We start from the raw sequence: 24062 nt of genomic DNA on the forward strand, positions 1-24062 counted from the left end.
TCTCATAACTATGTTAAAGTAACTACATTTTAAACTCTAGTGTTTTTGTTAGGTTAGAATTAGTCTTTTATATTTACACAGGGAGTGGGTCTCGCTCCCACAGACATCGCATGTTCCATCTGTTTACAGTAGCCTCGCATGGACAAACTGGCTAGAGATGGTGTTCTGCACTTGCGTATTGATGCAGCAGCATGAATTCGAAAAGAAGAACCGTTCCCCTAAAAACAGAAATTACACTAAATGTAGGATCATCTTTATACATTAACAGAAAAACAAGAAAATGCAATGAGGCGAAACAAAACGAGACATGTGATGATAGAAACATCATTTGGCATAAACATTCACTTATACTCAATTAACCCACTTGATTTGGTAGCTAAAGGTCATGGTCATGGTTTACTATTCTCAGTGCTTTGTGTCCTGACCCAGACGTAACTAGCAGGGCAGTTAGGGCCTGGTGATCCATCCACAGTTTGAAGTGCCATCCACACACTTACATGTGCCACTGCTCACATGCCCAGACACAGGACAGTGCCTTGCGAAGTACTTCTGTTCAGCTGATGTGAGGGGCCGAGAGGCGAAGACCAAAGGGCGCTCTGTGCCACTGGAGTTGTCACAGCACAGCACCAACTCCAACCAGGGGAATCGCAGGTCATGATTGGGGGGCTCTTTAGGTCGAATTGGGGAGGTGAGGTGAGCTGTGCTTTGAGTTGGTGAACACGCAGCAGTCCATGTCCATGTGGTGTCTTTTCATAAGAGCTCTCCTAATGGACCGGTAGTGGTGGAGTAACGGAGAGGATATCGCAGTTCGTAGGCTGTCATCCCCAGGAACGATGCCAGGTGGGCTGGGCAGGATAGTTCAGGAAGACGCTGCACGGCTTTCAGATTGGAATGAAGCGGATCGAGACCGTCAGTAGTTAGCCGAGACCCCATAAACCCGATGGCAGCTGCAGAAAAGATGTACTTCTCCATTCAGTGTGAGGTTGTAGCTGCTCAGGACATTTAGCACGTTTTTCAGGCTCTCCTCGTGGAGGGCTGGTGTCACACCATGAACCAGGTAGATGTCCACTCCTGGGATGTCAGTGAAGATGGTGGTCATGATCTTCTGGAAGCAGCTTGGGGCAGAGCCTGAAAGGCATGTGTGTAGCAAAAAATCCCAGTGTTGGTCACAAAGGCAGTGAGATTGTGGCTTTCGGGATGTAGCGAGACCTGCTGGTAGCCTAGGCGAATGTCAAGTATTTGAGAACACAGTGGAGCCTTTAAATTGGCCGTCAGCTCCTCCACTGTCGGCAGTTGGTACCTGTCTGGAATCACAGCCTTATTCAATAACCTGAGGTCGATGCCTGGGTGCAGGACACCGACTTTTTCCTTGCCACCACTAAATTCGAAATCTAAGGGGAGGCATCCACCCGATCGATTATGCCGGCGTCCAATAGCTTTTGCAGTCCAACGGTCATATCGTTACGCAGAGCAAGTGGTAGGCGGTGCGGGGCCTAAATGAAGACCAGTGCTGCTACCAAAGGTGAGCTACTCATCAGGATGGTGGACCCAGCGTGATCAAGGAGGGAGAAGCCCTGGTCACAAAATACATCCATGTGGTTGGCCCCGTTTTGGGACACTTGGAAACTGATGAGGTGAAAGTCTTCTCATTCACTTGGGGTGCAGGCCCCTCAACTTTTCCTTGCCACCACTAAATTCTAAATTTAAGGGGAGGCATCCATCCGCTCGACTAAGAGTTAGATCACCAGGAGACATTTAAAAGTTTCAGGTTATTTATATGTTTGGCTAGTTGGTCTCTTATTAGTTCATCCTCCAGTGCGGCAAACTTGCACAGGTTGGCCAAACTTCTTAGGTCGGCTACATACTTGTGAACTGACTCAACTGCTCATTTTCATGTCGCAGGGGGAAAACGATCTGCCTGAGCATAATGCTCTGTGGGGCTGCAAAATGTCTAGACACCTGTATGACACACGCGTCATTGGTCCGGTGGATCCGAGAGTCTGAAGAATCAGTTGCCCAGGTTGCGATTGAGCATTGCTCTCTCATGGTTGTTTCTAGTATCCGCTAGTCCAATGGCTGTTATGAGTGTTTCAAAGGATACACACCAGCGAATCCATGGGACAGGTGGCTCACCTGGCAGGACGAGTGTAACCCTTGGTTACACTAGAATGAGTGTTAATGTGGACCAGGATAGGAGATTCTAGGTAAGTAGGAGCCCTGGACTTGAGAATCAATAATGATAAAAACACAACACAATTTCTTTAAATTAACACATGTATATCGAATGTATCAATAAAACTACAATTCTATTAGATCAAACTCAATGCTAAATTAAATTAGAATACTATTAAGTTCAAGTACTAATATGAAAACAGAATCACATTGACTTAAGACATATATTATTACACATATCAGTCGTTTGTTTTGTTATGTAAGGCACATAATTACTACATGCTAATGCTGAAGCTCAATGAGTAGAAACTCCACAGCTTTTGGACAAGAGTAAATGAACATAAAGCAGTGCTTCAAATCTGCCCTAATAACCTCTATACTAACATAGCTAGCAAGGTAGCTTTTGATATTAGTGATGGGAAGTTCAGATCATTTTACCGACTCGGTTCTTTGAATCTCGTTCAGTAAAATGAACGAATCTTTTTTTGAGTCATTCAAATTCCTGCATGAAATAACTTCATTAAAATAATGTATCATGACAGTTTGGATGATTTGAAATGGTCATTTAATTATCACGGCAAACAATTACGCTGCACTTAACTGTAAGTAAAGTACAAAAAAGTAAAAAAACGAAACCTGTAATTATTACTTGGGAACGAATATCCTTCACGTCTTACTAAACCTAGTCATGTGAAAGTGAACAAAGTAAACAAATACTTTCTGTTTCCTCTTCTGAGCCTATGGAGGTCACGTGAAAAATAATCCAAAGACTCGTACCCGGCAGATGAACGAATCGTTTACCTCCCGACCGTGTTTTCAGATCAATGATTCGTTCTTCTGCCAACAAAGTCTTCGGCTCAATGATTCGTTCAACTGCCGGATACGAGTCTTTGGATCCTTTTTTTTCACGTGACCGGCATCAGACTATACAACAGTCCCGATGCGCGGCAACGAGAAAATGAACGCATCTCTCTTTGAGAGGACTCGTTACTCCCGAGTCCTTGTAAGGATTCGTTCACGAACGACACATCACTATTTGATATTCACATATAACAATACACAATTAAAATAAAAAGATCTGGGGCGACAGAATTGTGGTTAGCTCACAACTATTTCCTAGATCTTATATCCTAACGCTGTAATAGTTTGTTATAACCACTGGAAACCGAAATGAAGATAATGAGATGGCTTCTATTAATCCTTGTTTATTGCATGCCCGAGCTCAATTTACAAGCAGCCTAACGTGCGTTCCCAGACGCATCACACTGAACACCCGGTGTAACATTCGCGAATGTTTTTTTCTTTCTTTTTAACTGATCATAAAGACTGTAAGCTTGTGTTTACGCCGCTCGTCATTTTACCACAGTCCTTAATGTTGATTCATTTGAAAGTCTTTGAACCTCTTGGGGGGTCTGATGACTCGGCCACTCCTGGTTTGAGTCAGGTTTGGTGTGGGTGAGGAATTACAGTCCGTAGTCTCTGCTGTGCTTCTAGATGGCGAATTTGGTAAATCCTCATCCTCGCAGTCTGAATCTGAGCCTGACTTCACCTGGGTACAGGCTGGTGTTTTCCTCAGATGACGCCTGTTGCGCCTGTAGCGTTGCCCAGATGATGTCTGTATGTTGTAGGAACGAGGTTCAGCTCGCCCTGCTGTAACTACAGCTGGACGCCAACCCTGTGCAGTCTCCATGTGCACAGTGTTGCCAGGGCTCAGTTCAGGAAGCTGCTTCGTGCCTCTGTTGTAGTAGTGTTGCTGTCTTCTCTGTAGGCCTTGGAGTGCAGAGTGTGCATCCTGGGGCACTGCACTGGAGAATGGTGCTGAGCTTGTTAGAGTGCTCCTCAGTATCCTGCCCATGAGCATTTGAGCAGGAGAGTAGATCATGCCCGTAACAGGTGTGTTCTGCAGGGTGAGAAGTGCGTCCGTGGGCTCCAAGGTGTAGATCACTCTCTCATCAGCCATGTCGTCTTCTGATGTATCTTGTTCCTGTATGAGTGCTCGGGACAGCGATTCTGCAATCAGCATCTCTTTACCTGACCTTTTAGATGACATTCAGGTCACATCGCCGTAGCTGCAGTAGCATTCTTTGTAGTCTGGATGGTGCAGCAAACACGCTCCCAGCCCATCCTTAGATGCATCAGCCTGTATAACAAGCTGTTTCTTTGGATCAAAAAACTTGAGCACAGGTGCATTTGTAAGGGCCTCTTTGAGTCTCTTGATGGCTTCATCATGTTCGTGTTGCCACAGCCACACCATGTCTTTGCGCAGCAGCTGTCTCAAAGGCACTCTGAGGGTGGCCTCACCTGGAATATATTGAGCGAGATATTTTATCATGCCCAACATGTAGCCCTGCTTTGTCTTCAGGTGAAGGCATTGCTGTGATGGCTTTTATTTTCGTGTCGTCCGCCTTCACTCCTTCTGCAGTGACCACGTGCCCTATGTATTTGACACTGTCCACTTTGAATTATATCTTTTCTTTGTTGAATTTTACCTTTGCTTCTTTTGCTCGCGTTATAACCTTTTGTAGTATTTCATCACGTTTCACTTCTGTGGATGCTGCGATGATCATATCATCTGCTATAATATGGACTCCCTTAATGTCACAGAACGTTTCACAGTTGCGCTGTTGGAAAACTTCACTTGCCGATTTGATTCCAAAAGGCATGAGTTTGAATCTGTAAAGTTGCAATCAGAAATATTCAACCCCCTCACCTCAATAGACATTATAGTGATGTGGATGACAGATAATGACAATAAATGACAAAAAAAACTCATCAAACAACAAAAGATATTTATTGATGCGTATTTTAGTTATTTTGACAACAGAAGTTGACTTAACTTTGAAGTTCAAATGAAAAATGTAACTCAACACAAGTGCATGTTCAGTATTATTCAACCTCCCAGCTTCAGTACTTTGTGGCGCATTCTCTAGCTTTTATAACTTCTAAAAAAAAAAAAAACGTAAGTGCGGACAAGCTTCTTACAACTCTCGATTGGAATTTTTGCCCATTTTTCAAGTGCAAAAGCCTCTAGATCAGTGATGTTTGATGGCTTCCATGCTGCAACTGCCGTCTTTAAATCCCACCAAAGATTTTCAATCAAATTTGAATCTGGTGACTGAATGCCACTCCAGGACGTTCCAGGATCTTTTTCTCAACCAAGCTTTGGTGGACATGGAGGTTTTGCTTTGGATCATTGTCTTGCTGGAAAGTCCAATGATCACCAAGGTTTAATTTGTCAACAGAAGGCATCACATTCCTCCTTAAAATGGCCTGCTATTTCTGTGAATCCATGATGCCATGTACACAATAAAGATTGCTAGTTCCTGCCGCAGAAAAACAGCCCAACATCATCTTTGACCAACCTCCATGCTGGACTCTGGGGATGATATTCTTCTGGTCCTAAGCCTGGCCTTTCACACGCTAGACATACCTCTGATCCATACGTCCAAACAGTTCCAGTTTGGTTTCATCAGTCCATAGAACTGTCACCCAAAACTCAGTAGTCTTATCCAAATTCCTCCTGGCATATACTAGTCGACTTTTGATGTTCCTTGTGGTCAAGAGCTGAGTGTTTCTTGAAGCCGGCCATGAAGTCCTTTTTTATTCAGTGCACGTCTTATAGTTATCACTGACGCACTTGTACCAGCCTTCATCAGGTCATCCTGTAGGTGTCTTGCAGTCACACAGGGGTTTAGAAGAAGAAGTTTTTCTGACTAAGTTGCTGAGGGTCCTTGATGAAATGTTGGGCTTTCTTCCACGGCCAGGCAGGTTTGAAGCTGCTCCATCAGTTTTAAACTTCCTTATAATGTTCCCAATTGTGTCTCTTGGAATATCATTTTTTGGGGGAAATCTTCTTCTACCCAAGGCCTTTCAGGTGTGACGAAATAATCTCCTCTCTCAGCTTTTGTGGAAGCTCCTTTGTCTTTCCCATGATTGCAACTCACCTTGAATACCTGCACGGGTAGGGTTTATATATGCATCACAGCTGAAGCAAATGAAGGATCAGTATAGAGTTCCCAAGGCTTAATAATGTTTCAACTCAACTTTAGGACAAAAAAACTGTCATACAGCTTTAAAAACAACAATATTATATAGGGGTTGAATAATTTTGACATGGCTATCTTAACAAAATATACTGCTACACACAAATACTACATCATGCATTTTCCGTGTTGATTTTCTGTATCACTCAACTCATAAAGAAGTCATCCGAAGCAGAATCTGTCAACCTTAATTGATAAGTCTTTAAAATCTTTGGGGGGTTTAATATTTATGATTGCAACTGTATCTCCCCCATGGGGTGTTGAAAGTGCACAGCCGCGATGATGCCTTGTCAAGCTTCACCTGCCAGTAACCATCTTTCTCATCAAGCACAGAAAATATTTTCTTCCCAGCCAGTTTGCTCAGCACATCATCAGTCGTGGGAATGGATTAATGCTGTCTCTAGATCGCTTTATTTAAGTCACTGGGATCCGGACAGAGCCGTAGCTTGCTCTTGTCTTTCTTTTCAGTGACTACCAGGCTGTTTACCCATGATGTGGGCTCAGTCACTTTTGCAATCACATCAGCTTGCAGCAGGCTATCAAGTGTGACTTTCAGTCCATCCATAATTGCAAGTGGTATTTTCCTACATCCATGTATGACTGGTGCGACGTTGGGGTGTGTGTGAATGTGATATTTTACATCAAACTTACAGAGTCCATTGAAGACTGATGGGTGTTGGGCTATCGGTTCTTCCTTTGTCGCTGGATTTTTCACTGCCAATGTGTCAATGTCCACTCTTTTGATCAGGCTGAACTCTTCACAAGCCTCCCTGCCTAGTACGGTGGAGTGCCTTGACACATAAAATGTGAGGTCTGCCTGGGCCTTTGACATCAAACATGTGAGCGTGAGCGTCCCTTCAGGCTCCATCCTCGTCCCTCCATACGCTATCAGCACTGTTTTCATGGGTTTCAAAGAAAACTTTCCACTCTTCTCCCGTCTAGTCTTCCTCGTCATGGAGTTGAATACCTTAAGGCAGGACATTTGCCTCTGCTCCTGTATCCAGTTTAAACTGGACAGGCATGTTGTCAACTTTTACACTTGAAAACCAGGACTTGTCTCTTCTGGATTGTAGTTGGTCAAGTCTCACTGTGCCAATAAATAGTCTGTGTTTCATTTTATTCAGTGTTTGCTTGTCCCATGCTTTACGTTCATGTAGCACGTGCACCACTGTCTCATTTCTGGATGCACCCACAGCCTGTATCTGAGCCATCGCGGTTTCTGCAGCCTTTACTTTTCTTCTTCAGTTCAGTTACATGCTTTTCAATTGTTATGTCCTCGGCTATAGGATGCGCCCAAGACCGGTATTATTCAAACACTGTATTTTTCTTCGGTAAACAGTATGCTTTGAAGGCTGCCAGAATTCTACTCACTGTTTCAATATCCTCGTCGTCAAGATATTTTTCAAGCGCGCCGTAGACTTCCAGTGCCTCTTCACCCAGTGCTTGCAGTAGAATTGCTACCTGGATCTTCTCGTCCTTTCCTTCTACACCACTCGCGGCCATATATATTTGGAAGCGACTGTTCCCATCGTCTCCAATTATCTCCCAAGTTGCTGGTTAACACCAACGGCGACGGTAGCTTAAACTGTTCCATTTTCAGTTAGCTGTTAGCTTTTCCATCACCGCTAGTCTCTGTACTCGGTACAAGTTAGCTGTAGCTTCCTCTGTGTATATTCCTCAGGCAAAATGACGAATTGGACCACTTCTGACACCATGTAATAGTTTATGTCCAATGGAAACCGGAACGAAGATAATGAGATGGCTTCTATTAATCCTTGTTTATTGCATGCTCGAGCTCAATTTACAAGCAGCCTAACGTGAGTTCCCAGACGCATCACACTGAACACCCCGTGTAAAACTCCGCGACTGTTTAGAACCCAAAACAGTGTTAGTGCGCGGCACTATATCCTACAAACGCTATTAGCTAATGACAGTGGCATTTTTCATTATAGCCGTTAGCTTAGCGGCTAGCAGACTTTTTTTCGCTCCGTGATCTACTATAATTCTCAACTTAATCAGCAGCTACGGCTGTCGTACTGCTCACCGTTGAATTGTAAGAATCCCTGCACCTTTCACCTTACACGGAAATTCAATCTGAGCAAAGCAGAGAGTATGCTTCTAGCTTGAGCGGCAAAATGGCGGACAGGATGTAGACAGGTGTAGACAACAAAAAACTATCACTCATTAATGTGGAAATGACATTAGTGAATGGAATCAGGCTGAAGCTTGTGTGTGTTTGATTTTCAGGAACCTGCTCCCATGACAGAGGATTTGTTAGAGGAGCAGTCAGAAGTACTGGCCAAACTGGGTACATCAGCTGAAGGTACCCACCTCCGTGCCCGGATGCAGAGTGCCTGTCTACTCTCTGACATGGAGTCCTTTAAGGTGAGGACTGCCTGTGCTGTTTAATTATTTTAATAGTATAAAATTATAATTCAATACCCTTTTCGTCACATTCTGTGAATATCTCCTTACAATGTGCTGGCTGTCTTTTCTGTGTGCGTGCTGAACAAATCTGGCTTTTTGAATAGCCCTTGCTCTCTTCATGACTGAGCCACTAAACACTATTCCAGCTAGTAAGTCATATGGGGTGTTTGTGTGAGTGCACTAGACAGACTGCTGAAGCTAGTTGCACTTCAACCTCTTCCTCACCATTGTAACAAATTAAATATTGTAGGTATAACACTGCCATGTTTTTTGGGATATTGCTCTTTTGGAATCAACAATAAACAACATTGCCCCATGTATTACTGACAATAAGGTATCATTTACTTTTACTGGAGGTTACTTTCAATAATGTAACTGATACAAAGGCTCAGCTACTAAGCTGCTATTACCTTACAATTTGACTACGATAGCCAAGATAGCTGGCCCAGCCCATGAATATGGGGGATCAGTGGAGGACTGAAACATTAATTCAGGCCAGGAATTTGATTCCATCAGTGGCCACTGCCACCCTGTTCACTTAAACCACCAGACCACTAATCCTGTAGGCTAAACCTATTTTTGGATGCAGCTAGTTATGAATTTGGCCTCTATGTTCATCTGGGAGGAAATTATCCAGATTAAGACTGAACATGTACGTCAAAGTAAAAGTGTAGAAAATGCCAAACTGGCAACAAAATCTAAAATGGCAGGCTTCCTGTTGCTTTTTTCAAATTGCACTGATTGACTTTTTTTGTTTGTCTGGTCATGACACATCTAGGCTAAGATTTTTGTGAAGATCGATGAAAGCTAGCTGACGGGCTTTTTCTTAGATAGCGCTGATGAACCATTTTGCCATGCCCATTTCAAATTACTCCAGATTACAATTACTTTTTGGGGTTTGGAATTCCCTGCAAACTTTGGTAACGATTTGAGCATGTTTAGGCCCTGAAAAAGCCCCAAAAGGTAAAACCAAATCCTTTGAAATACAATACGGCCTCCCATCGTAGGAGCTCGGGCCCTGATAATCCTTACAATTTCAATAGGTCTTGCCAGCGTTCTGTGCTCGGGCCCTAATAAAATGAATGAAATAAAAAACACTACCAAAGCAATAAATAAAATGGATTCTCAGGCTCTGTTAACAAAATCTGCAAATAATTATGTTTTCTAAACCCAGCCCTATTTCCTACCAGCTGTTCGAAATGAAATATACGTGATCGGCAGATTCAGATGGCACAAAATAAAGTTGAACAATTGTGTGGGCAAAGTTGATGTTTTGGCTGGCCACTTCTAGATCCGGTTACGGCCCTTACTATAGACCTTATCAAAAAGGAACGTTTTAAGTCTAATCTTACATGTAGAGATGGTGTCTGCCTCCCTAACCCAGTGTGGGAGCTGAATCCACAGGAGAGGAGCCTGGTAGCTGATGGATATACCTCCCAGAAGCGCCACATGTGTGCCATGGAACAGCTAGCTTTTAATTTCTGTGCCCATATTATCAGGTTATATCCAGCATCCACACTGCCTGTGGGGGGTGAATAAGCTTGCTCTAGCCCCAACAAGGCTCTTAACAATCCAATTTGGGGTCGTCAGGCAGATATCAGTGAGATCACACTGTAAGGTGTGCCATAACCATACATGCTCAATAAAATGTCACCTGTCTCTCAATACTTTCCGAACCAAAACGGAAACCGGAAATGGATACAATATAACATTTCTGTATTAATGTACAGGCCCCTTAATTTATAATTAAATTAAATATCTATTACAAGACTGGTCAGAAAACTTGCAATAATTTTTTCGTGAAATTTATTGCAAACTATAGGTTACAGGCTACATAAAGAATTCACTTGAATAATAGTAATAATAATATCGATGGGGATTTTGGTAGATATTGTCAAGGATCAACCAAAATAAGCAAGTATCCAAGACACAGTTACAGGAGAGCTGTTAGTGCTCTGGCCATAGTTAGCACCTGAATATTTAACTGACTAATATAATTTCCTGTATCGGCACCCAATAATCTATATAGGTCAAGCTCAAGTATCATCCCTCACCCAGCCTCAGCATTATTCACTTTACATACTAGAATATATACTGAAATAAAAAATGTCCCTGTGTCTCCGCAGGCAGCCAATCCAGGCTGTGTTCTGGAGGACTTTGTGCGCTGGTATTCACCAAGGGATTACATAGAGGAGGAGGAAATCGATGAGAAGGGTAACAGAGTGGTGAAAGGGGATCTTAGTGCCAGGATGAAGATCCCAGACAACATGTGGGCAGAGACTTGGGAGACAGCCAGGATTATACCTGCACGCCGCCAGAGAAGGCTTTTTGATGACACTAAGGAAGGCGAGAAGGTAATTTTATGTAGAGCTAGAAAGATTTTCATTATATACAGTAAAGGTTTCCCTGAGTGGATTTACCTCTGTAAAAAATCTAAAATGCAGATAAATGGGGGAAACTAAGCCTGGATTTTGCCTCTGTAGGTTCTGCATTATTTGGCTGTACAGAAACCTGCTGACCTTACACACCATCTCCTGCCCTGCATACTCCATGCTGCTATTCTGAAGTTGAAGGAGGAGGGTAAGTCACATTTATTTGGTTGAAAATAAATGAGAAAAAAAAATGCACTGCTAGCATTAACATACTACCCCAATATTATTAATCTATAAATACATTAAGAAAAACATTTGACAAGAGGTGTAAAGTCCATATGTATATGAATGAATTGAACTCTGGACATAATAGAATATTTGAGCATACATGTGTAGCCAAAGCCTGCGACCACGTCTTCTTTGTTCTGAAGACAAAGGAGAGCTTCCAAAACTCAGTCTCCAAGGGTCCTTCATCTTCAAACATAACCTGCCCCTTGACCCAACTTTCAACCAATATTGGTCACTGTATAGATGGATAGATAGATAGATAGATAGATAGATAGATAAATATATAGATGTTCTTTAAATTATTGTGTTAAAGCCGCAAGACCAGGGGAAATTCCCAAAGAGCGTAGAAGATTAACATGAATATAACATGTGGGAAAATGTAATTTCACAGTTATTGCAGGAACTAATCCAATAGTTTTTGTGTGGATATAGTCCATAAGAGGTGAGAGTTATACATTTTCTTATTGCTGTGGGCAGGAAAGACTTCCTGTATCTTTCCTTACGGCAGTGGAACTGAACCAGTCTGTTGGAGAAAGCTCTATGCTGTCTGTCCACTAGGTGGTGGAGAGGGTGCTCGTGGTTGTCCACGATGGATAACAGTTTGTTCAAAGCCCTCCTCCTCACCATAACTTCAAAAGAGTCCGGTTTGCAGCAAATGACGCAGCCAGCCTTCTTAATCAGTTTCTAAGTCTCTTGGTGTCCCCGGGCCCAGCAGACCACAGCAAAACAGACTGATTGAAGATTTCAAACATCTTGCTGCACACGTTGAATGATCTCAGCTTCCTCAGGAAATAGAGTCTGCTTATCCCTTTCTTGTACACAACGTTGATGATGGTTTTCCACTTCAGTCCTTGTCGACGTGGACACCCAGGTACTTATAATCCTTCACTGTGACAACATCCTCTCCCAGGATACGCATTGGCGGTGAAACCGTCCTCTTCCTCCTGAAGTCAATCAGCATCTCCCTGGTCTTGGCCACATTCAGAAGCAGATGATATCTACCGGCCCACTCCACAAAACCGTCAACCAGCGCACTGTACTCACCCTCCCTCCCATAACTTATACACCCAAACACTGCAGAGTCATCAGAGAACTTCTGCAAGTGGCATGTCTCAGAGCTGTACTGGAAGTCCGAAGTGTACAGTGTAAAGAGCAAGAACACTGCAGAGCCAGGCAAACTGTGGTCTGATAGTCAGTAATCCAGGAGACGGTGGATTTGTCCACCCCCATAGCTTGCAGCTTCTCCCTCATAAGAACTGGCTAGATGGTGAAAAATGCACTGGAAAAATCAAAGAATTTGATTCTCACCGTGCAACCAGACAGATCCAGATGAGAGTAGATAGATAATTATGTAGATAATTGAATCATCGCCTCCAGATGAGGCTGGTATGCGAACTGTAGAGGCTCCAGCGATGATTTCACCTTTGTTCTTAGGGGGGCCAGGACCAGTCTCTTCATCACATGAGATACGAGGCAACTGGTCAGTAGTCATTGAGACCTGATGGAGTCGTCTTCTTGGGGACTGGAACCAGGCGGGACGTTTTCCACATGAGGTATCTTCTCCTGATGAAGACTCAGATTGAAGATATGCTGGGGGGCAGTGAGGGTGTGTGGAAGTCTTGGAGGTTTGTGGGGGATGGACGAGGGCTGTGCGCTGAACCTATTGAAGAACAAATTAAGCTCATTTTAATTTTCTCTCATTGCCTCCTGGCAGTCTGTCTCTTGCCTTGAACCCAGTTATTTCTCTCATTCAAGTCGACACATCCCTCAAATTGTTCTGCTGGATTCTTGCCTCCAATTTCCTCCTGTGGGAGTCTTTACACTCCCTCAGCTTTCCCCTCAGGTCATATTGTATGACCCTCAGTTCTTTTCTGTGCCCAGACCTGAAGGCTTTCTTGTTATTGTTCAGAAGAAATTTTAGCGCAGTGGTGATCCAGGGCTTGTTGTTAGGATAGCATCGTACGAACGGGCCAGCTTGGTAAATGGTAAATGGTATTTATATACTATTCTATGGGGGGCCATTTAGGGTTCAACATCTTGCCCAAGGACACTTCGGCATGCAGATGGGTCAGACTGGGGATCGAACCGCCAACCTTTAGGTTGGAGGACGACCACTGTACCCCTCAGCTACAGCCGCCCAGGTGGTTTGTTCACAGAATTAATGTATTCACTGATGCATGTGAAGCTGTCTATGGTGAGTAGCTGTGTACTTCAGTGTAGCTTTTAGTCTTATTTGAAGTGTTGCACACAGGTCTGTGAGCTCCTTGCTGTGGAAGGATGGATCCACGTCATGTACCACCAGGACACTCTGCCCCACTTCAATCAGCTGTAAACACAATCAGTACAATCAGCACAGTTCAAGGACACAATACCTACAAATGTAACCCTCTTCTTTCTCTGTAGACTGTGGGGTGAACTTTTCAATGCTGCTGCGAGAGCTGCAAGGTCCAGTTGGCTGTACTGGAAGTTCCTTCACACTGGCTCATAGTATGTCTTACAGGCAGCCGAAAAACAACATGAGTAACATGAGTATATTATTAATAAACGCAAATAGCCTCGCTAATTCCCCGTAAGAAGATCCGCAGTAAAAACCACAATCACTATACTGTTACTTACATAAAATGACATGATATTCCACACTGCAAATCCAGACTTGCAACTAGAGACTGGTTCAAATGTGAGGGTAGCTCAGGCTGTGAGAACACAATGATGAAATAGATCAGATCAGAACGTATTTCATACTGCACAGCCCGTCTCTTTTTTAATCTTATCCTTGCTTCGGTACATGGCGCCTGGCATTTACCTCAGAGGTGTGAAGACAACGGACAGTTTCCTACAAAATACAACAGGACAAAAAATAACTTCATGAAAAAACTTAAGAAGAAACTCTGAAGTTTAAGCTGTTCGTACATATCTAAACGTACACTAGTTCAGCTCAAGCACTTATCACTCCCTTCTTCTTTTACCAACTTTCCTGCTAATCCCACAGTTGTTTACACTATTCAGTTCTACGAGTTCTCTCTTTAGTTTAGCTCTTACCGTAATTTTGTGATTGTTTGCCCGTCTTTACCGCTTCAATTCCTCCAGACTGGGCACGCAGCTTTACTTTCCAATGCAGTCATCCTCTCCTCCATGGAAAACAGTGTGGTGTTCAATTCAGCCATGTTGATGAGTAATTTATCATGATGTTTAAATGCAGCCTCATAAACTCTGGAGGGAACCAAACAAACATTAAGTTAGATAATGTACTGATCAGGGGTCTCATTAATAAATCAGTTCGTGGGATTCATACTAAAACTGTATGTAGCGGCCGTTCCACTAAGTTCCAATATGATGGCCACTTGCTTGTGTCTGAGGAGTAATTTCTCACAGCTGACTCGTGTCCAAACATCAGACCCAACGTTAAACGAATCCAGGAGGCTGATTACACTTGAAGTGATGGATTTTATTTTCCTTTCCAGCACAGTTCAGAAACACCGTTCAAATGATCCATTATCGAAGATTGGCGTGCCTTAATTCCATGCTGATCACAATGTCACTTCATCTATTATCACTGACGTCAACAATCACTTTCCCATCATCTTCACGTATATGTCATTCACATTTTTCCGCACAGTCCACACAAATGTCACGTATATTTCACGTATATTTCACGGTCAAAACATGTTTGAGTCTACTCCTACAGACTCCTCACTCACCACTCTTCATGCGCGTCACTAACCACCCGCGCTGGCTCCACCACGCACCTATATGAAGAACCGCCTTAAGGCCTCTTCAAACTGTTGCAAAAAAGACGCAAACAGCGCTCAAAACAGAATATTCTTGAATATAGAAAACACAATATACAAAATATAATTCAACTGTACAAAACTTAAACTACAAAACCTGGACAATATAAGAAAATATCAAAACAACATAAATATTTAACTATACACACACACTTGCTGCATAGTGGCTCTTACAATTCCGGCCCCTAATTATAAGGCAGGATAACTTTATAATTATTTACGTGCAACATAGTCACAAGAGCCTAGTTACACCAAAATCAACATACAAATGACACTTTTTTTTTTTTACACTTTGTACACACATGAGAGGAGGTAATCCGTCTTCACCCAGTAATGGAGCTTCAAATGTTCAACAGTCACTTTCTCCTTTCAGTTCCCGAGTAGCAATACGCTTACACTCTGGCCCTGCACACGACTGCAGTTACTCCAGTATCCACGTCACATATGAGGCAGAGTTTATCCACAGGCCTCTCCAAGGTCCTGAACTTGGTTTTGACTAGTATTTGTCGAACGAGTCCCTTATCGTCTGATATGGTTTGTACGAAGGGTGGCTGGCGTCTCCCTTAGGGATAGGGTGAGAAGCTCAGCCATCCGTGAGGAACTCGGATTAGAGCCGCTGCTCCTTTACTTAGAAAGGAGTCAGCTGAGGTGGTTCGGGCATCTGGTAAGGATGCCCACTGGGCGCCTTCCTTGGGAGGTGTTTCAGGCACGTCCAGTGGGGAGGAGACCTCGGGGAAGATCCAGGACTAGGTGGAGAGATTATATCTCAACACTGGCCTGGGAACACCTCGGGATCCCCCCGTCAGAGTTGGTCAATGTGGCCCGGGAAAGGGAAGTCTGGGGCCCCCTGCTTGAGCTGCTCCCCCCGCGACCCGACCCCGGATAAGCGGACGAAAATGAGATGAGATGAGATGAGATGGTTTGTACGACTCTACCCAGAAGCCAGGAGCTCCGGGGGGCATTGTCATCCAGGATCATCACAATTTGTCCTGGTTCCATATTTTTCTTGACAGTATTCCACTTTTGACGTTCTTGTAGGCTGGGTAGATATTCACGCACCCACCTTCTCCAAAACAGGTCTGCAAGATACTGAGTTTGCTTCCATCTGCGGCATGAGTAGCAGTCATCTTTGTGAAACAGGCCTGCTGGAGGAAAGGGCTTCTTCTTTAACAACAGCAGGTGTTAGTGGTCTGTCATTAAGTGTTACCTCAACTTCACATAATAAAGTCTGAAGACACTCGTCATCTATTGTTTGCTCTCGAAGCACAGACTTGAGAACCTTTTTCACTGATTTCACCTGTCTCTCCCATACTCCTCCAAAATGGGGTCCAGCAGGTGGGCTGAAAATCCACTTGACTCCCTTCTGAGCAAGAGCATCTTGGATATTGGCTTGGTTCCATTGCTGCATAGCTACTCGTAGCTCTTTCTCAGCAGCGACTAGGTTGGTGCCATTGTCTGACATAACGGAAGCTTGACCTCTTCTACACAAGAACCATCGGAGGGCATTTACGCATGAGTTTGTGTCAAGCGTGTGAGAGACCACCAGGTGAACAGCTCGGGTTGTCAAGCAGGTAAACAGTACGCCATACCTTTTAACGATACTTCGACCTCTTTTGACCTCTATGGGGCCGAAGTAGTCCACACCTACATGGGTGAAAGGTGGCTTGTCTGGTAGTAATCTATCTGAAGGCAGGTCTGCCATTTTTTGTCCATGAACTTTTGCTTGGATTTTTCTGCATGTAACACACCTGGACAGAAGTTTCCTCACTACTGTGTTAGCTGCTGGGACCCAGAACTTTTGGCGTAGACGAGAGATAGTATAGTTTCTCCCTAAATGACCAACCTTTTCATGGATGTGCCGCAGAAGCAGGGTTGTGGGATGCATGTCCTTCTGCATAATTATGGGATGCTTTGATTCCTCAGGCATTGCAGATTTGCTCAAGCGACCTCCTACCCTTAGGATGCCGCTGTCCAACATTGGATCTAACTTGCATAAGGGACTGTTTCCTTTCAGAATCTGTTTTCCTTTTTTCAGTGCGGAGATTTCTGCCTGGAACCTGCAACGCTGACAATATCGGATTATATCCATCTCGGCCTTGTTCAGACACTCCCCGCCAAGAGGTCCTTTATGCAAGGCAGTTCTCAAATCTTGCTGTCCTTTACTTGAAAGCAGTAAACCCTCTTTCATTCGTAGCATCCAAGCTACTGCTCTGTTAAGACGATGCCAGTCAGAGTAATAGTTCATTAACTTATCCAAGCCAGTACTCTCCACGACAGCTGTACAGTGTACAATGACAGCTTTCCTCACCTCATCATCATCCTCAGAGAGCACCACATCTTCCTGCTTTCCTAAATATTGATTGTTCACTTCTTTCAAGATTGATGTTCCTTCAATCCAGCTCTGTTTAGCCATGAACTGCTCTGCAGTGAGTCCACCAGATGCACAGTCGGCTGGATTTTCTGTTGTGTTAATGTAACACCATTGTTCCTTTTTTGTTGCTTCTTTGATAACTGCAACTCTGTTTGCTACAAAGGTTTTGAGACGTAATGCTTAATTTCCAATGTACTTCAATACAGTGGTGCTGTCAGTCCAGAACATGGAGTCTTGTAAATCCAGCTGGAGCTCCTTTCTTAACATTGTGTCCATGCTGACAGCCACCACAGCAGCTGATAGCTCCATGCGTGGGATGGTCATTTGCTTCAGTGGGGCCACCCGTGCCTTTCCCATCATGAAGGCACAATGCACATGGCCTGCATTGTTTGTCAGCTTAAAAAATGACACTGTCCCATATCCATTTTCACTTGCATCCGAAAAGTGATGTAGCTGGGCATTCACAATAGGTCCAAAGTTCTCAGGCCTAATGCATCTCCCTACTTTGAAGTTTGAAAGCTGAGGCAGGTTGTTCACCCAATTCTTCCAGTATTGGGCAATCTTGTCAGGAATCCTCTCATCCCAAGTGAGTTTTTCCTTGCAGAGCTGTTGCAATAGGATTTTAGCCGGTAGAACAACTGGAGCAAGGAATCCCAGTGGGTCGTATATGGAGCTTACAAACGATAAAACTCCTCTTCTTGTGACTGGTCTCTGGCTGACATTGACCCGAAACTTGAAGCAGTCTGACTCAATACACCAGAGCACGCCTAGTGCTCTTTCAACAGGAAGAGCATCCGTAGACAGGTCCAAGTCCTTAACTTCTTTTGCCCTCTCATTTTCGGGAATAGCCGCTAAGAAAGCTCGGCTATTGCTTGTCCATTTTGTCAGGTGGAAGCCTCCAGCAGCACACAGGGTCATGAGGTCACTACCTAGGGAAATAGCATCAGAATCACTGCTGACTGACTTTAGACAGTCATCCACATAAAAGTTCCTGAGAACTGTGTCCATAGCCTCAGGTCATGCTTTTGGTCTGTTTTCTTCTGCTGTTTTCCTTAAAGCATAGTTGGAACAGCTAGCGGATGAGGTGGCACCAAAGAGGTGTACAACCATTTTGTACTCTTTAACTTCCTGTGTCAGATTTCCTTGTGGCCACCACAAGAAACGCAGGAGGTCTGTGTCCTCTTCTGGAACACTTACTTGGTGGTACATGGCTTCAACATCCGCCATTAGCGCAACATGCTCCTGTCTGAATATTGTTAACACTCCAAGGAGAGTGTTTGTGAGATCTGGTCCTTGAAGCAGCTCTTTGTTCAGCGAAGTGCCCTGATAACTTGCAGCGCAGTCAAAAACCACACAGAGCTTTTTCTTTTGTGGGTGGTAAACCCCATGGTGTGGGATGTACCAAACCTTCCCGTTCTGTAGGTTCAGCATTGTTTCTGGAAACTCAACTGCATACCCCTTTTTTAACAAGTCATTCATACAGTCTTTGTATTCCTGGTGAAATTTGTGGTTCTTGATGAGCTTCTTCTGGAGGTTCAGCATTCGCTGCACTGCAGCACTTCGGTTGTTTGGCATAATAATCAGAGGTTTCTTTGTTGGTAAATTAATGTAATAATGTCCGTTTGCATGGTTAACTGAGTTAGACACAGAGGAAATAAACTGCTTGTCCTCTTGTGACATTTCCACCTCGTCATTATTGCAATGCTCTGGAAAATCAGCGCTGTATTCAGGGTTCGTACGGTCATGGAAAACCTGGAAAAGTCATGGAATTTTAAAATGTGTTTTTCCAGGCCTGGAAAAGTCATGGAAAAAAATAATCTCCCAAAAGTTTTGGAAAAGTCATGGAATTTTGTTATATTAATATTTTCATGTCTATTTTAGGGATGGATATAATTAATAGACGATGAGTTTCGTCGATGACATTATTTTTTCATGGAGAAAAACTATTGCACGTTCGCTATGTGGCAGGACGTCGGAATATCCGAGTTGCCTTGAACGCAGCACAGCGAAGATGTTAGCATTTGGAGAAAGCAGCCCGGAGCTTACCTGCGCTGCTCAGCTTTATGTCCGCACACGGACCGTCAGTCCACCTGGAGGGGAACCCGGACAGACCCGGGTCTGTGTCAGGGGTTCCGGGAGTTAGGGCGTGACAATAACTTGACTGAGAGGGTGATAACAGTCAAATTCAGCTAGCTCCAAACGGGGCTTAGTTTAGAGTACAGCAGCGCATATTTTCAAGTGTTACCAGTGAACAGATCCCGTTTAACTGCCACAAGAGTTGTTCATCTTCGAATAAAGATCTCAATGAGGAAACACGCTTTGTTTTTTCTATTTTCACTGCATTTTAATATAGCCTATAAATAGTGAATATTAATATGAAAATATTAATGATTAATCGAAAATCGATCGTTAATTCTCCCAACGATCAATTAAGACCATTTAATTGAATGCCCATCCCTAGTTCATTTACGCTGAGTTTTACATAATTCATATGCTTTTAAAGAAATACGCTAAAATATAAGCAGGCATACTTGGGTTTGTGTAATTTAACGTATACTGTATGCCTTGGAATTCTCATTGTTAGTTTGAATACTACATTGTCACTTTTTCGCGAATACACAGAGATTTCACAAAATGTTAGGTCATGGAAATTTGGTTTAAAGTCATGGAAAAGTCATTGAAAAGTCATGGAAATCCACTGGTCAAAATGTGTATGAACCCTGTGTATTGCTGTATGAGCAGTTTTTTGACTGTCTCCACTGAGATGCGGTTAATTGTGAAATGCTGCTGTTCATCACCGTCCAAAGCACTGTCCCTGTGTTCTCGGAGCGGACCATTAACTGTCCAACCAAGAATTGTCTTCACAGCATATGGCCCATTGGTTTGACTGTGGATAACCCTCCATGGCTCGAAAGCTTCATGCACACAATTTCCAATGAGGAGCCCTATTTCAGCATCAATATGCGGCAGCCTCACGTCATGGAGATATGGCCATGCTTGTATGTCCTCCTGCATGGGAATGTGTTCCTTTTTTACCGGAAGGCTCCTTTGAGTAAAAACCTTTGGCAAGTTGATGAAGCTAGTTTCCTCAAGTCCACATACTTGAGGAAGTGAGAAGGCAGCTTCTCACTTCCTTAGTTGAGCCCATTGTTGTTAAGATCAGCTCAGTTCCTTTTCCATGAAGATTGAGCTGCATTGCTAAAGAATCTTTGCAAAAGGTTGCTGAGCTCCCAGGGTCAATAAACGCATACGTTGCAACAACTTTATTTCCTTTCTTTGCCTTTACGTAAACTGGCAGTATGGCAAGAACACACTTTTCTCCGGCCCCAACACAGGGCTTTTTCTTCTGGGTTAGGCTCACCAATGCGCTGGAAACAACAGCTTGATCTGACGAAGCATCGTCTTGTCTTTTTACACCTGACTGGTTGTAGGCGTTCTCGTCTCTGTATATGTGTAACATGCTGGCATGCTTTCCTGAACATGTTTGGCATGACATTTTCTTTTTACATTCTTTACTTGTATGCCCTTTAACTAGGCATCCAAAGCAAAGTCCAGCCTTCCATATGAAATCCAGCTTGTCCTTATGTGGTTTAACTGCAATACTACAACACTCCTCTAGTGTGTAATCCCCTTGTCAGAACAAGCATGGCTTAGTGAAGGCTACAGTGTTTGATGTAGTGAAACTCCTTGTCTTTGAACTTTCATCATCCTTCTCTTTGGCTGTGGCCACATTTGTAGCAAAGCTGCTTCCTTTTATTCTTTCTTTCCGGAAATTTCTCTCCATCATTGAAACTTTCTTTTCCTTCTTTTCAGCAGCAGGGCTATGATGATTCTTGCTTGCCTGTCAACAAAGGCGACTAGATCTTTAAATCTTATTCTCCTCTGACTTTTTTCCTGGATCTCAAATGCCAGTCCCCGCCATCGCTCTTTCATTTTGTAGGGTAGCTTGGAGACAATAACTCTCATGTTCGTAGGGTTATCCAACTCATCCAGGTAGTCCACATCTTCTAACGCATTACGACAGCCCAAGAGAAAGAGAGAGAAATTGTTAAGTGCCAAACCGTCCTCCGATTTTATCTGCGGCCAGTTAAACACTTTTTCCATCAAGGCTGTGGTAATTTTCAGTGAGTTGCCATAGCGACCAACCAGCATTTGCATGGCTTCATGGTACCTGCGATGTGCTGGCATATGCTGGTGTGACCGGTCTCCTCTTGGTGTGTTAAACTCTGCATTGTGTCTTATAATTGATGACCGGGACTTGTTCTTTTTCTTTTCACAGGACTTTTATTTCACTGTTCTGTTCAGAGGTACAGAAAACGTTCATCATTTGGTGACATGCCGTCTCAGCCAGATCTAGAACATTCTCAAGTCTAATAAAAACAAAAAGACCTATATGAGAAATAATAAGTTCCAATATACTCAAAGTATTCATAAAAATAAATAACAAAACTATAATTTACATTACCTTTGAATGTCTCACATTCAATCAAACACATCATGAAAATAATCAAATCTTCTATTTACAAAAATCAACATGAGTCTTATGTAACAAAACATACCTGTTCAGAGGTACAGAAAACGTTCATCATTTGGTGACATGCCTAATCAAAAAAAAATACACAGTTCAGAAGGCATTCTTCAGGACACAAAATGACGGACACCTACGCACTTACACAAGCAAGCTAGCAAACTTAATACATGTTTGCTAGCTTGCTGTAACACTCTGAACTAACTCAAAAATGAAAATAAACCATAAAAGAATGAAGCAACTCGACTAATATGATCGTTCGAAACACATGACACATTTTAAACAACTTACAGATTACTTAAATTACAAACTTTACACATTAGTGTCGCGCTGTAATCAATACGTACCGTCTCAGCCAGATCTAGAACATTCTGGTGAAAACCGGGAGGATAAATACAATAGCCACTCGCGACCAACAGAGGGCGCCAAACACATGTGAAACACAGTACCAAATCATTAATTAACAAAAACAGAAGGATTTCTGGCGGAATTAAATGATACTTTTAATACATGCTACACTGGCAACTTTTCACAAGGTCCTGTGGATCACCTCGTGTGTACTGCTCCAAGAAGTACAGTTTATCAGCGTTATTGTGTGTTCTGGAATCCCCAGTCTGCTCGAAAGCCTTGAGGAAAGATCTAAAATCAAGAGGGTCACCACAGAAAACAGGAATGTCTCATTGTGGCAGACGTGCTAAGTTCTGATTTTTCACAAGCAACTCTGTGATGTCAGCCTGCTGCTTAATGACAATGAAGATATCCTTTGTTGTGTAAATTTGATGCAGAGGAACCTCATGGGATGTTGCAGCTGATTCTTCATCTCTGCGTTCTTTATATCTGGCTCCACCAGCAGTAAACATCCTCTCAGGAGGCTTTTCATACTTGAGGGGGTTGTGTGTTCGAAGGTGTCCTGCTTCTGGCTGGGCAATCTCCTCATTTAATTGAGTGTGTGACGGGTTTGCAGCATCTATGTATTCGTTCATATCATCACCTTTAACAGGGGAATCATACTCTTCATATATCTTGATTTTAGCATTAGACACTGCCAAAGGGGTTTTAAGTTCCAGTTCCTCCTTCTCCGTATTTAATTGTACTTCCTTTAATGCTAAAGCTTGCCTTTCTTTGAATACAGCTGCCTTGGCTTCCAGAGCTGCTCGCTTGGCTACTTCTCTTAAGCGTGCAGAAGATGCTCTACTACTTCACTGCCAGACTTTGACCCAATAGATTGGGACACCATAGACACACTTTCCCTATGAGTTACATCATCATCAATTGCTTGTAGTGATGTGTCGGTCGTGAACGATTCGTTCGTTTTGAACGAATCCTTACAAGGACTCGGGAGTAACCAGTCCTCTCAAAGAGAGATTTGTTCATTTTCTCATGGCCGCGCATCGGGACTGTTGCATAGGCTGATGCAGGTCACGTGAAAAAGGATCCAAAGACTCGTATCCGGCAGATGAACGAATCACTGATCCGAAGACTCTGTTGGCAGAAGAACGAAACACTGATCTGAAGACACGGTCGGGAGGTGAACGATTCGTTCATCTGCCGGGTACGAGTCTTTGGATCATTTATTGTCACACTGGCATTTAATTATCACGGGAAATAATTACACTGCACTAAACTGTAAGTGTAAATGTAAAGTGAAAATAACAAAACCAGTCATTATGACTTGTGAATAGGGCTGAACGATTAAGATTTAATATGCGATTCTTTTATTTTATCCTCTCTTCCCCCCCCCCAAAAAAATAATGAATGATTTAAATATGACCAACACAATATTAGATACTGTACAATATTCTTTCCCACATTTTTATTTGAATGCGGCGTTGTTATAGTCAGTGGATCAGCAGCAGTTTAAGCTCTGTGTCCGCGGATGCGGCGGGCCAGCTGGATGTGCTGGCAGCGTGCGAATCAGCAGCTCCATAGATTCCCGTTCATGTCCGGGTGGACGTGCAGCGGTATGGAGGTGCCGGGCGATTTTCCCGTGCGCCGCCCGCACCGTGGTCACCGGCGAGATGAGCTCGCCCTGTGTGGCCGACACGTCGGCCGAAGACTCTGTGGGCAGATGAA

General features: G+C 43.4%; 1 protein-coding gene across 1 annotated transcript in view; it reads left to right on the plus strand.

Annotated features, from left to right (window-relative positions):
- Positions 1–24062, plus strand: part of rab3gap1 (RAB3 GTPase activating protein subunit 1) — a 77793-nt gene that overhangs the window by 41502 nt on the left and 12229 nt on the right. The window contains 3 exon segments of the mRNA XM_053413285.1: positions 8463–8600; positions 10769–10996; positions 11126–11222. Coding sequence (XP_053269260.1) covers positions 8463–8600; positions 10769–10996; positions 11126–11222 — 463 coding nt within the window.

The sequence above is a fragment of the Pleuronectes platessa genome, chromosome 21, assembly GCF_947347685.1.
Source record: "Pleuronectes platessa chromosome 21, fPlePla1.1, whole genome shotgun sequence".
Taxonomy (NCBI): domain Eukaryota; kingdom Metazoa; phylum Chordata; class Actinopteri; order Pleuronectiformes; family Pleuronectidae; genus Pleuronectes; species Pleuronectes platessa.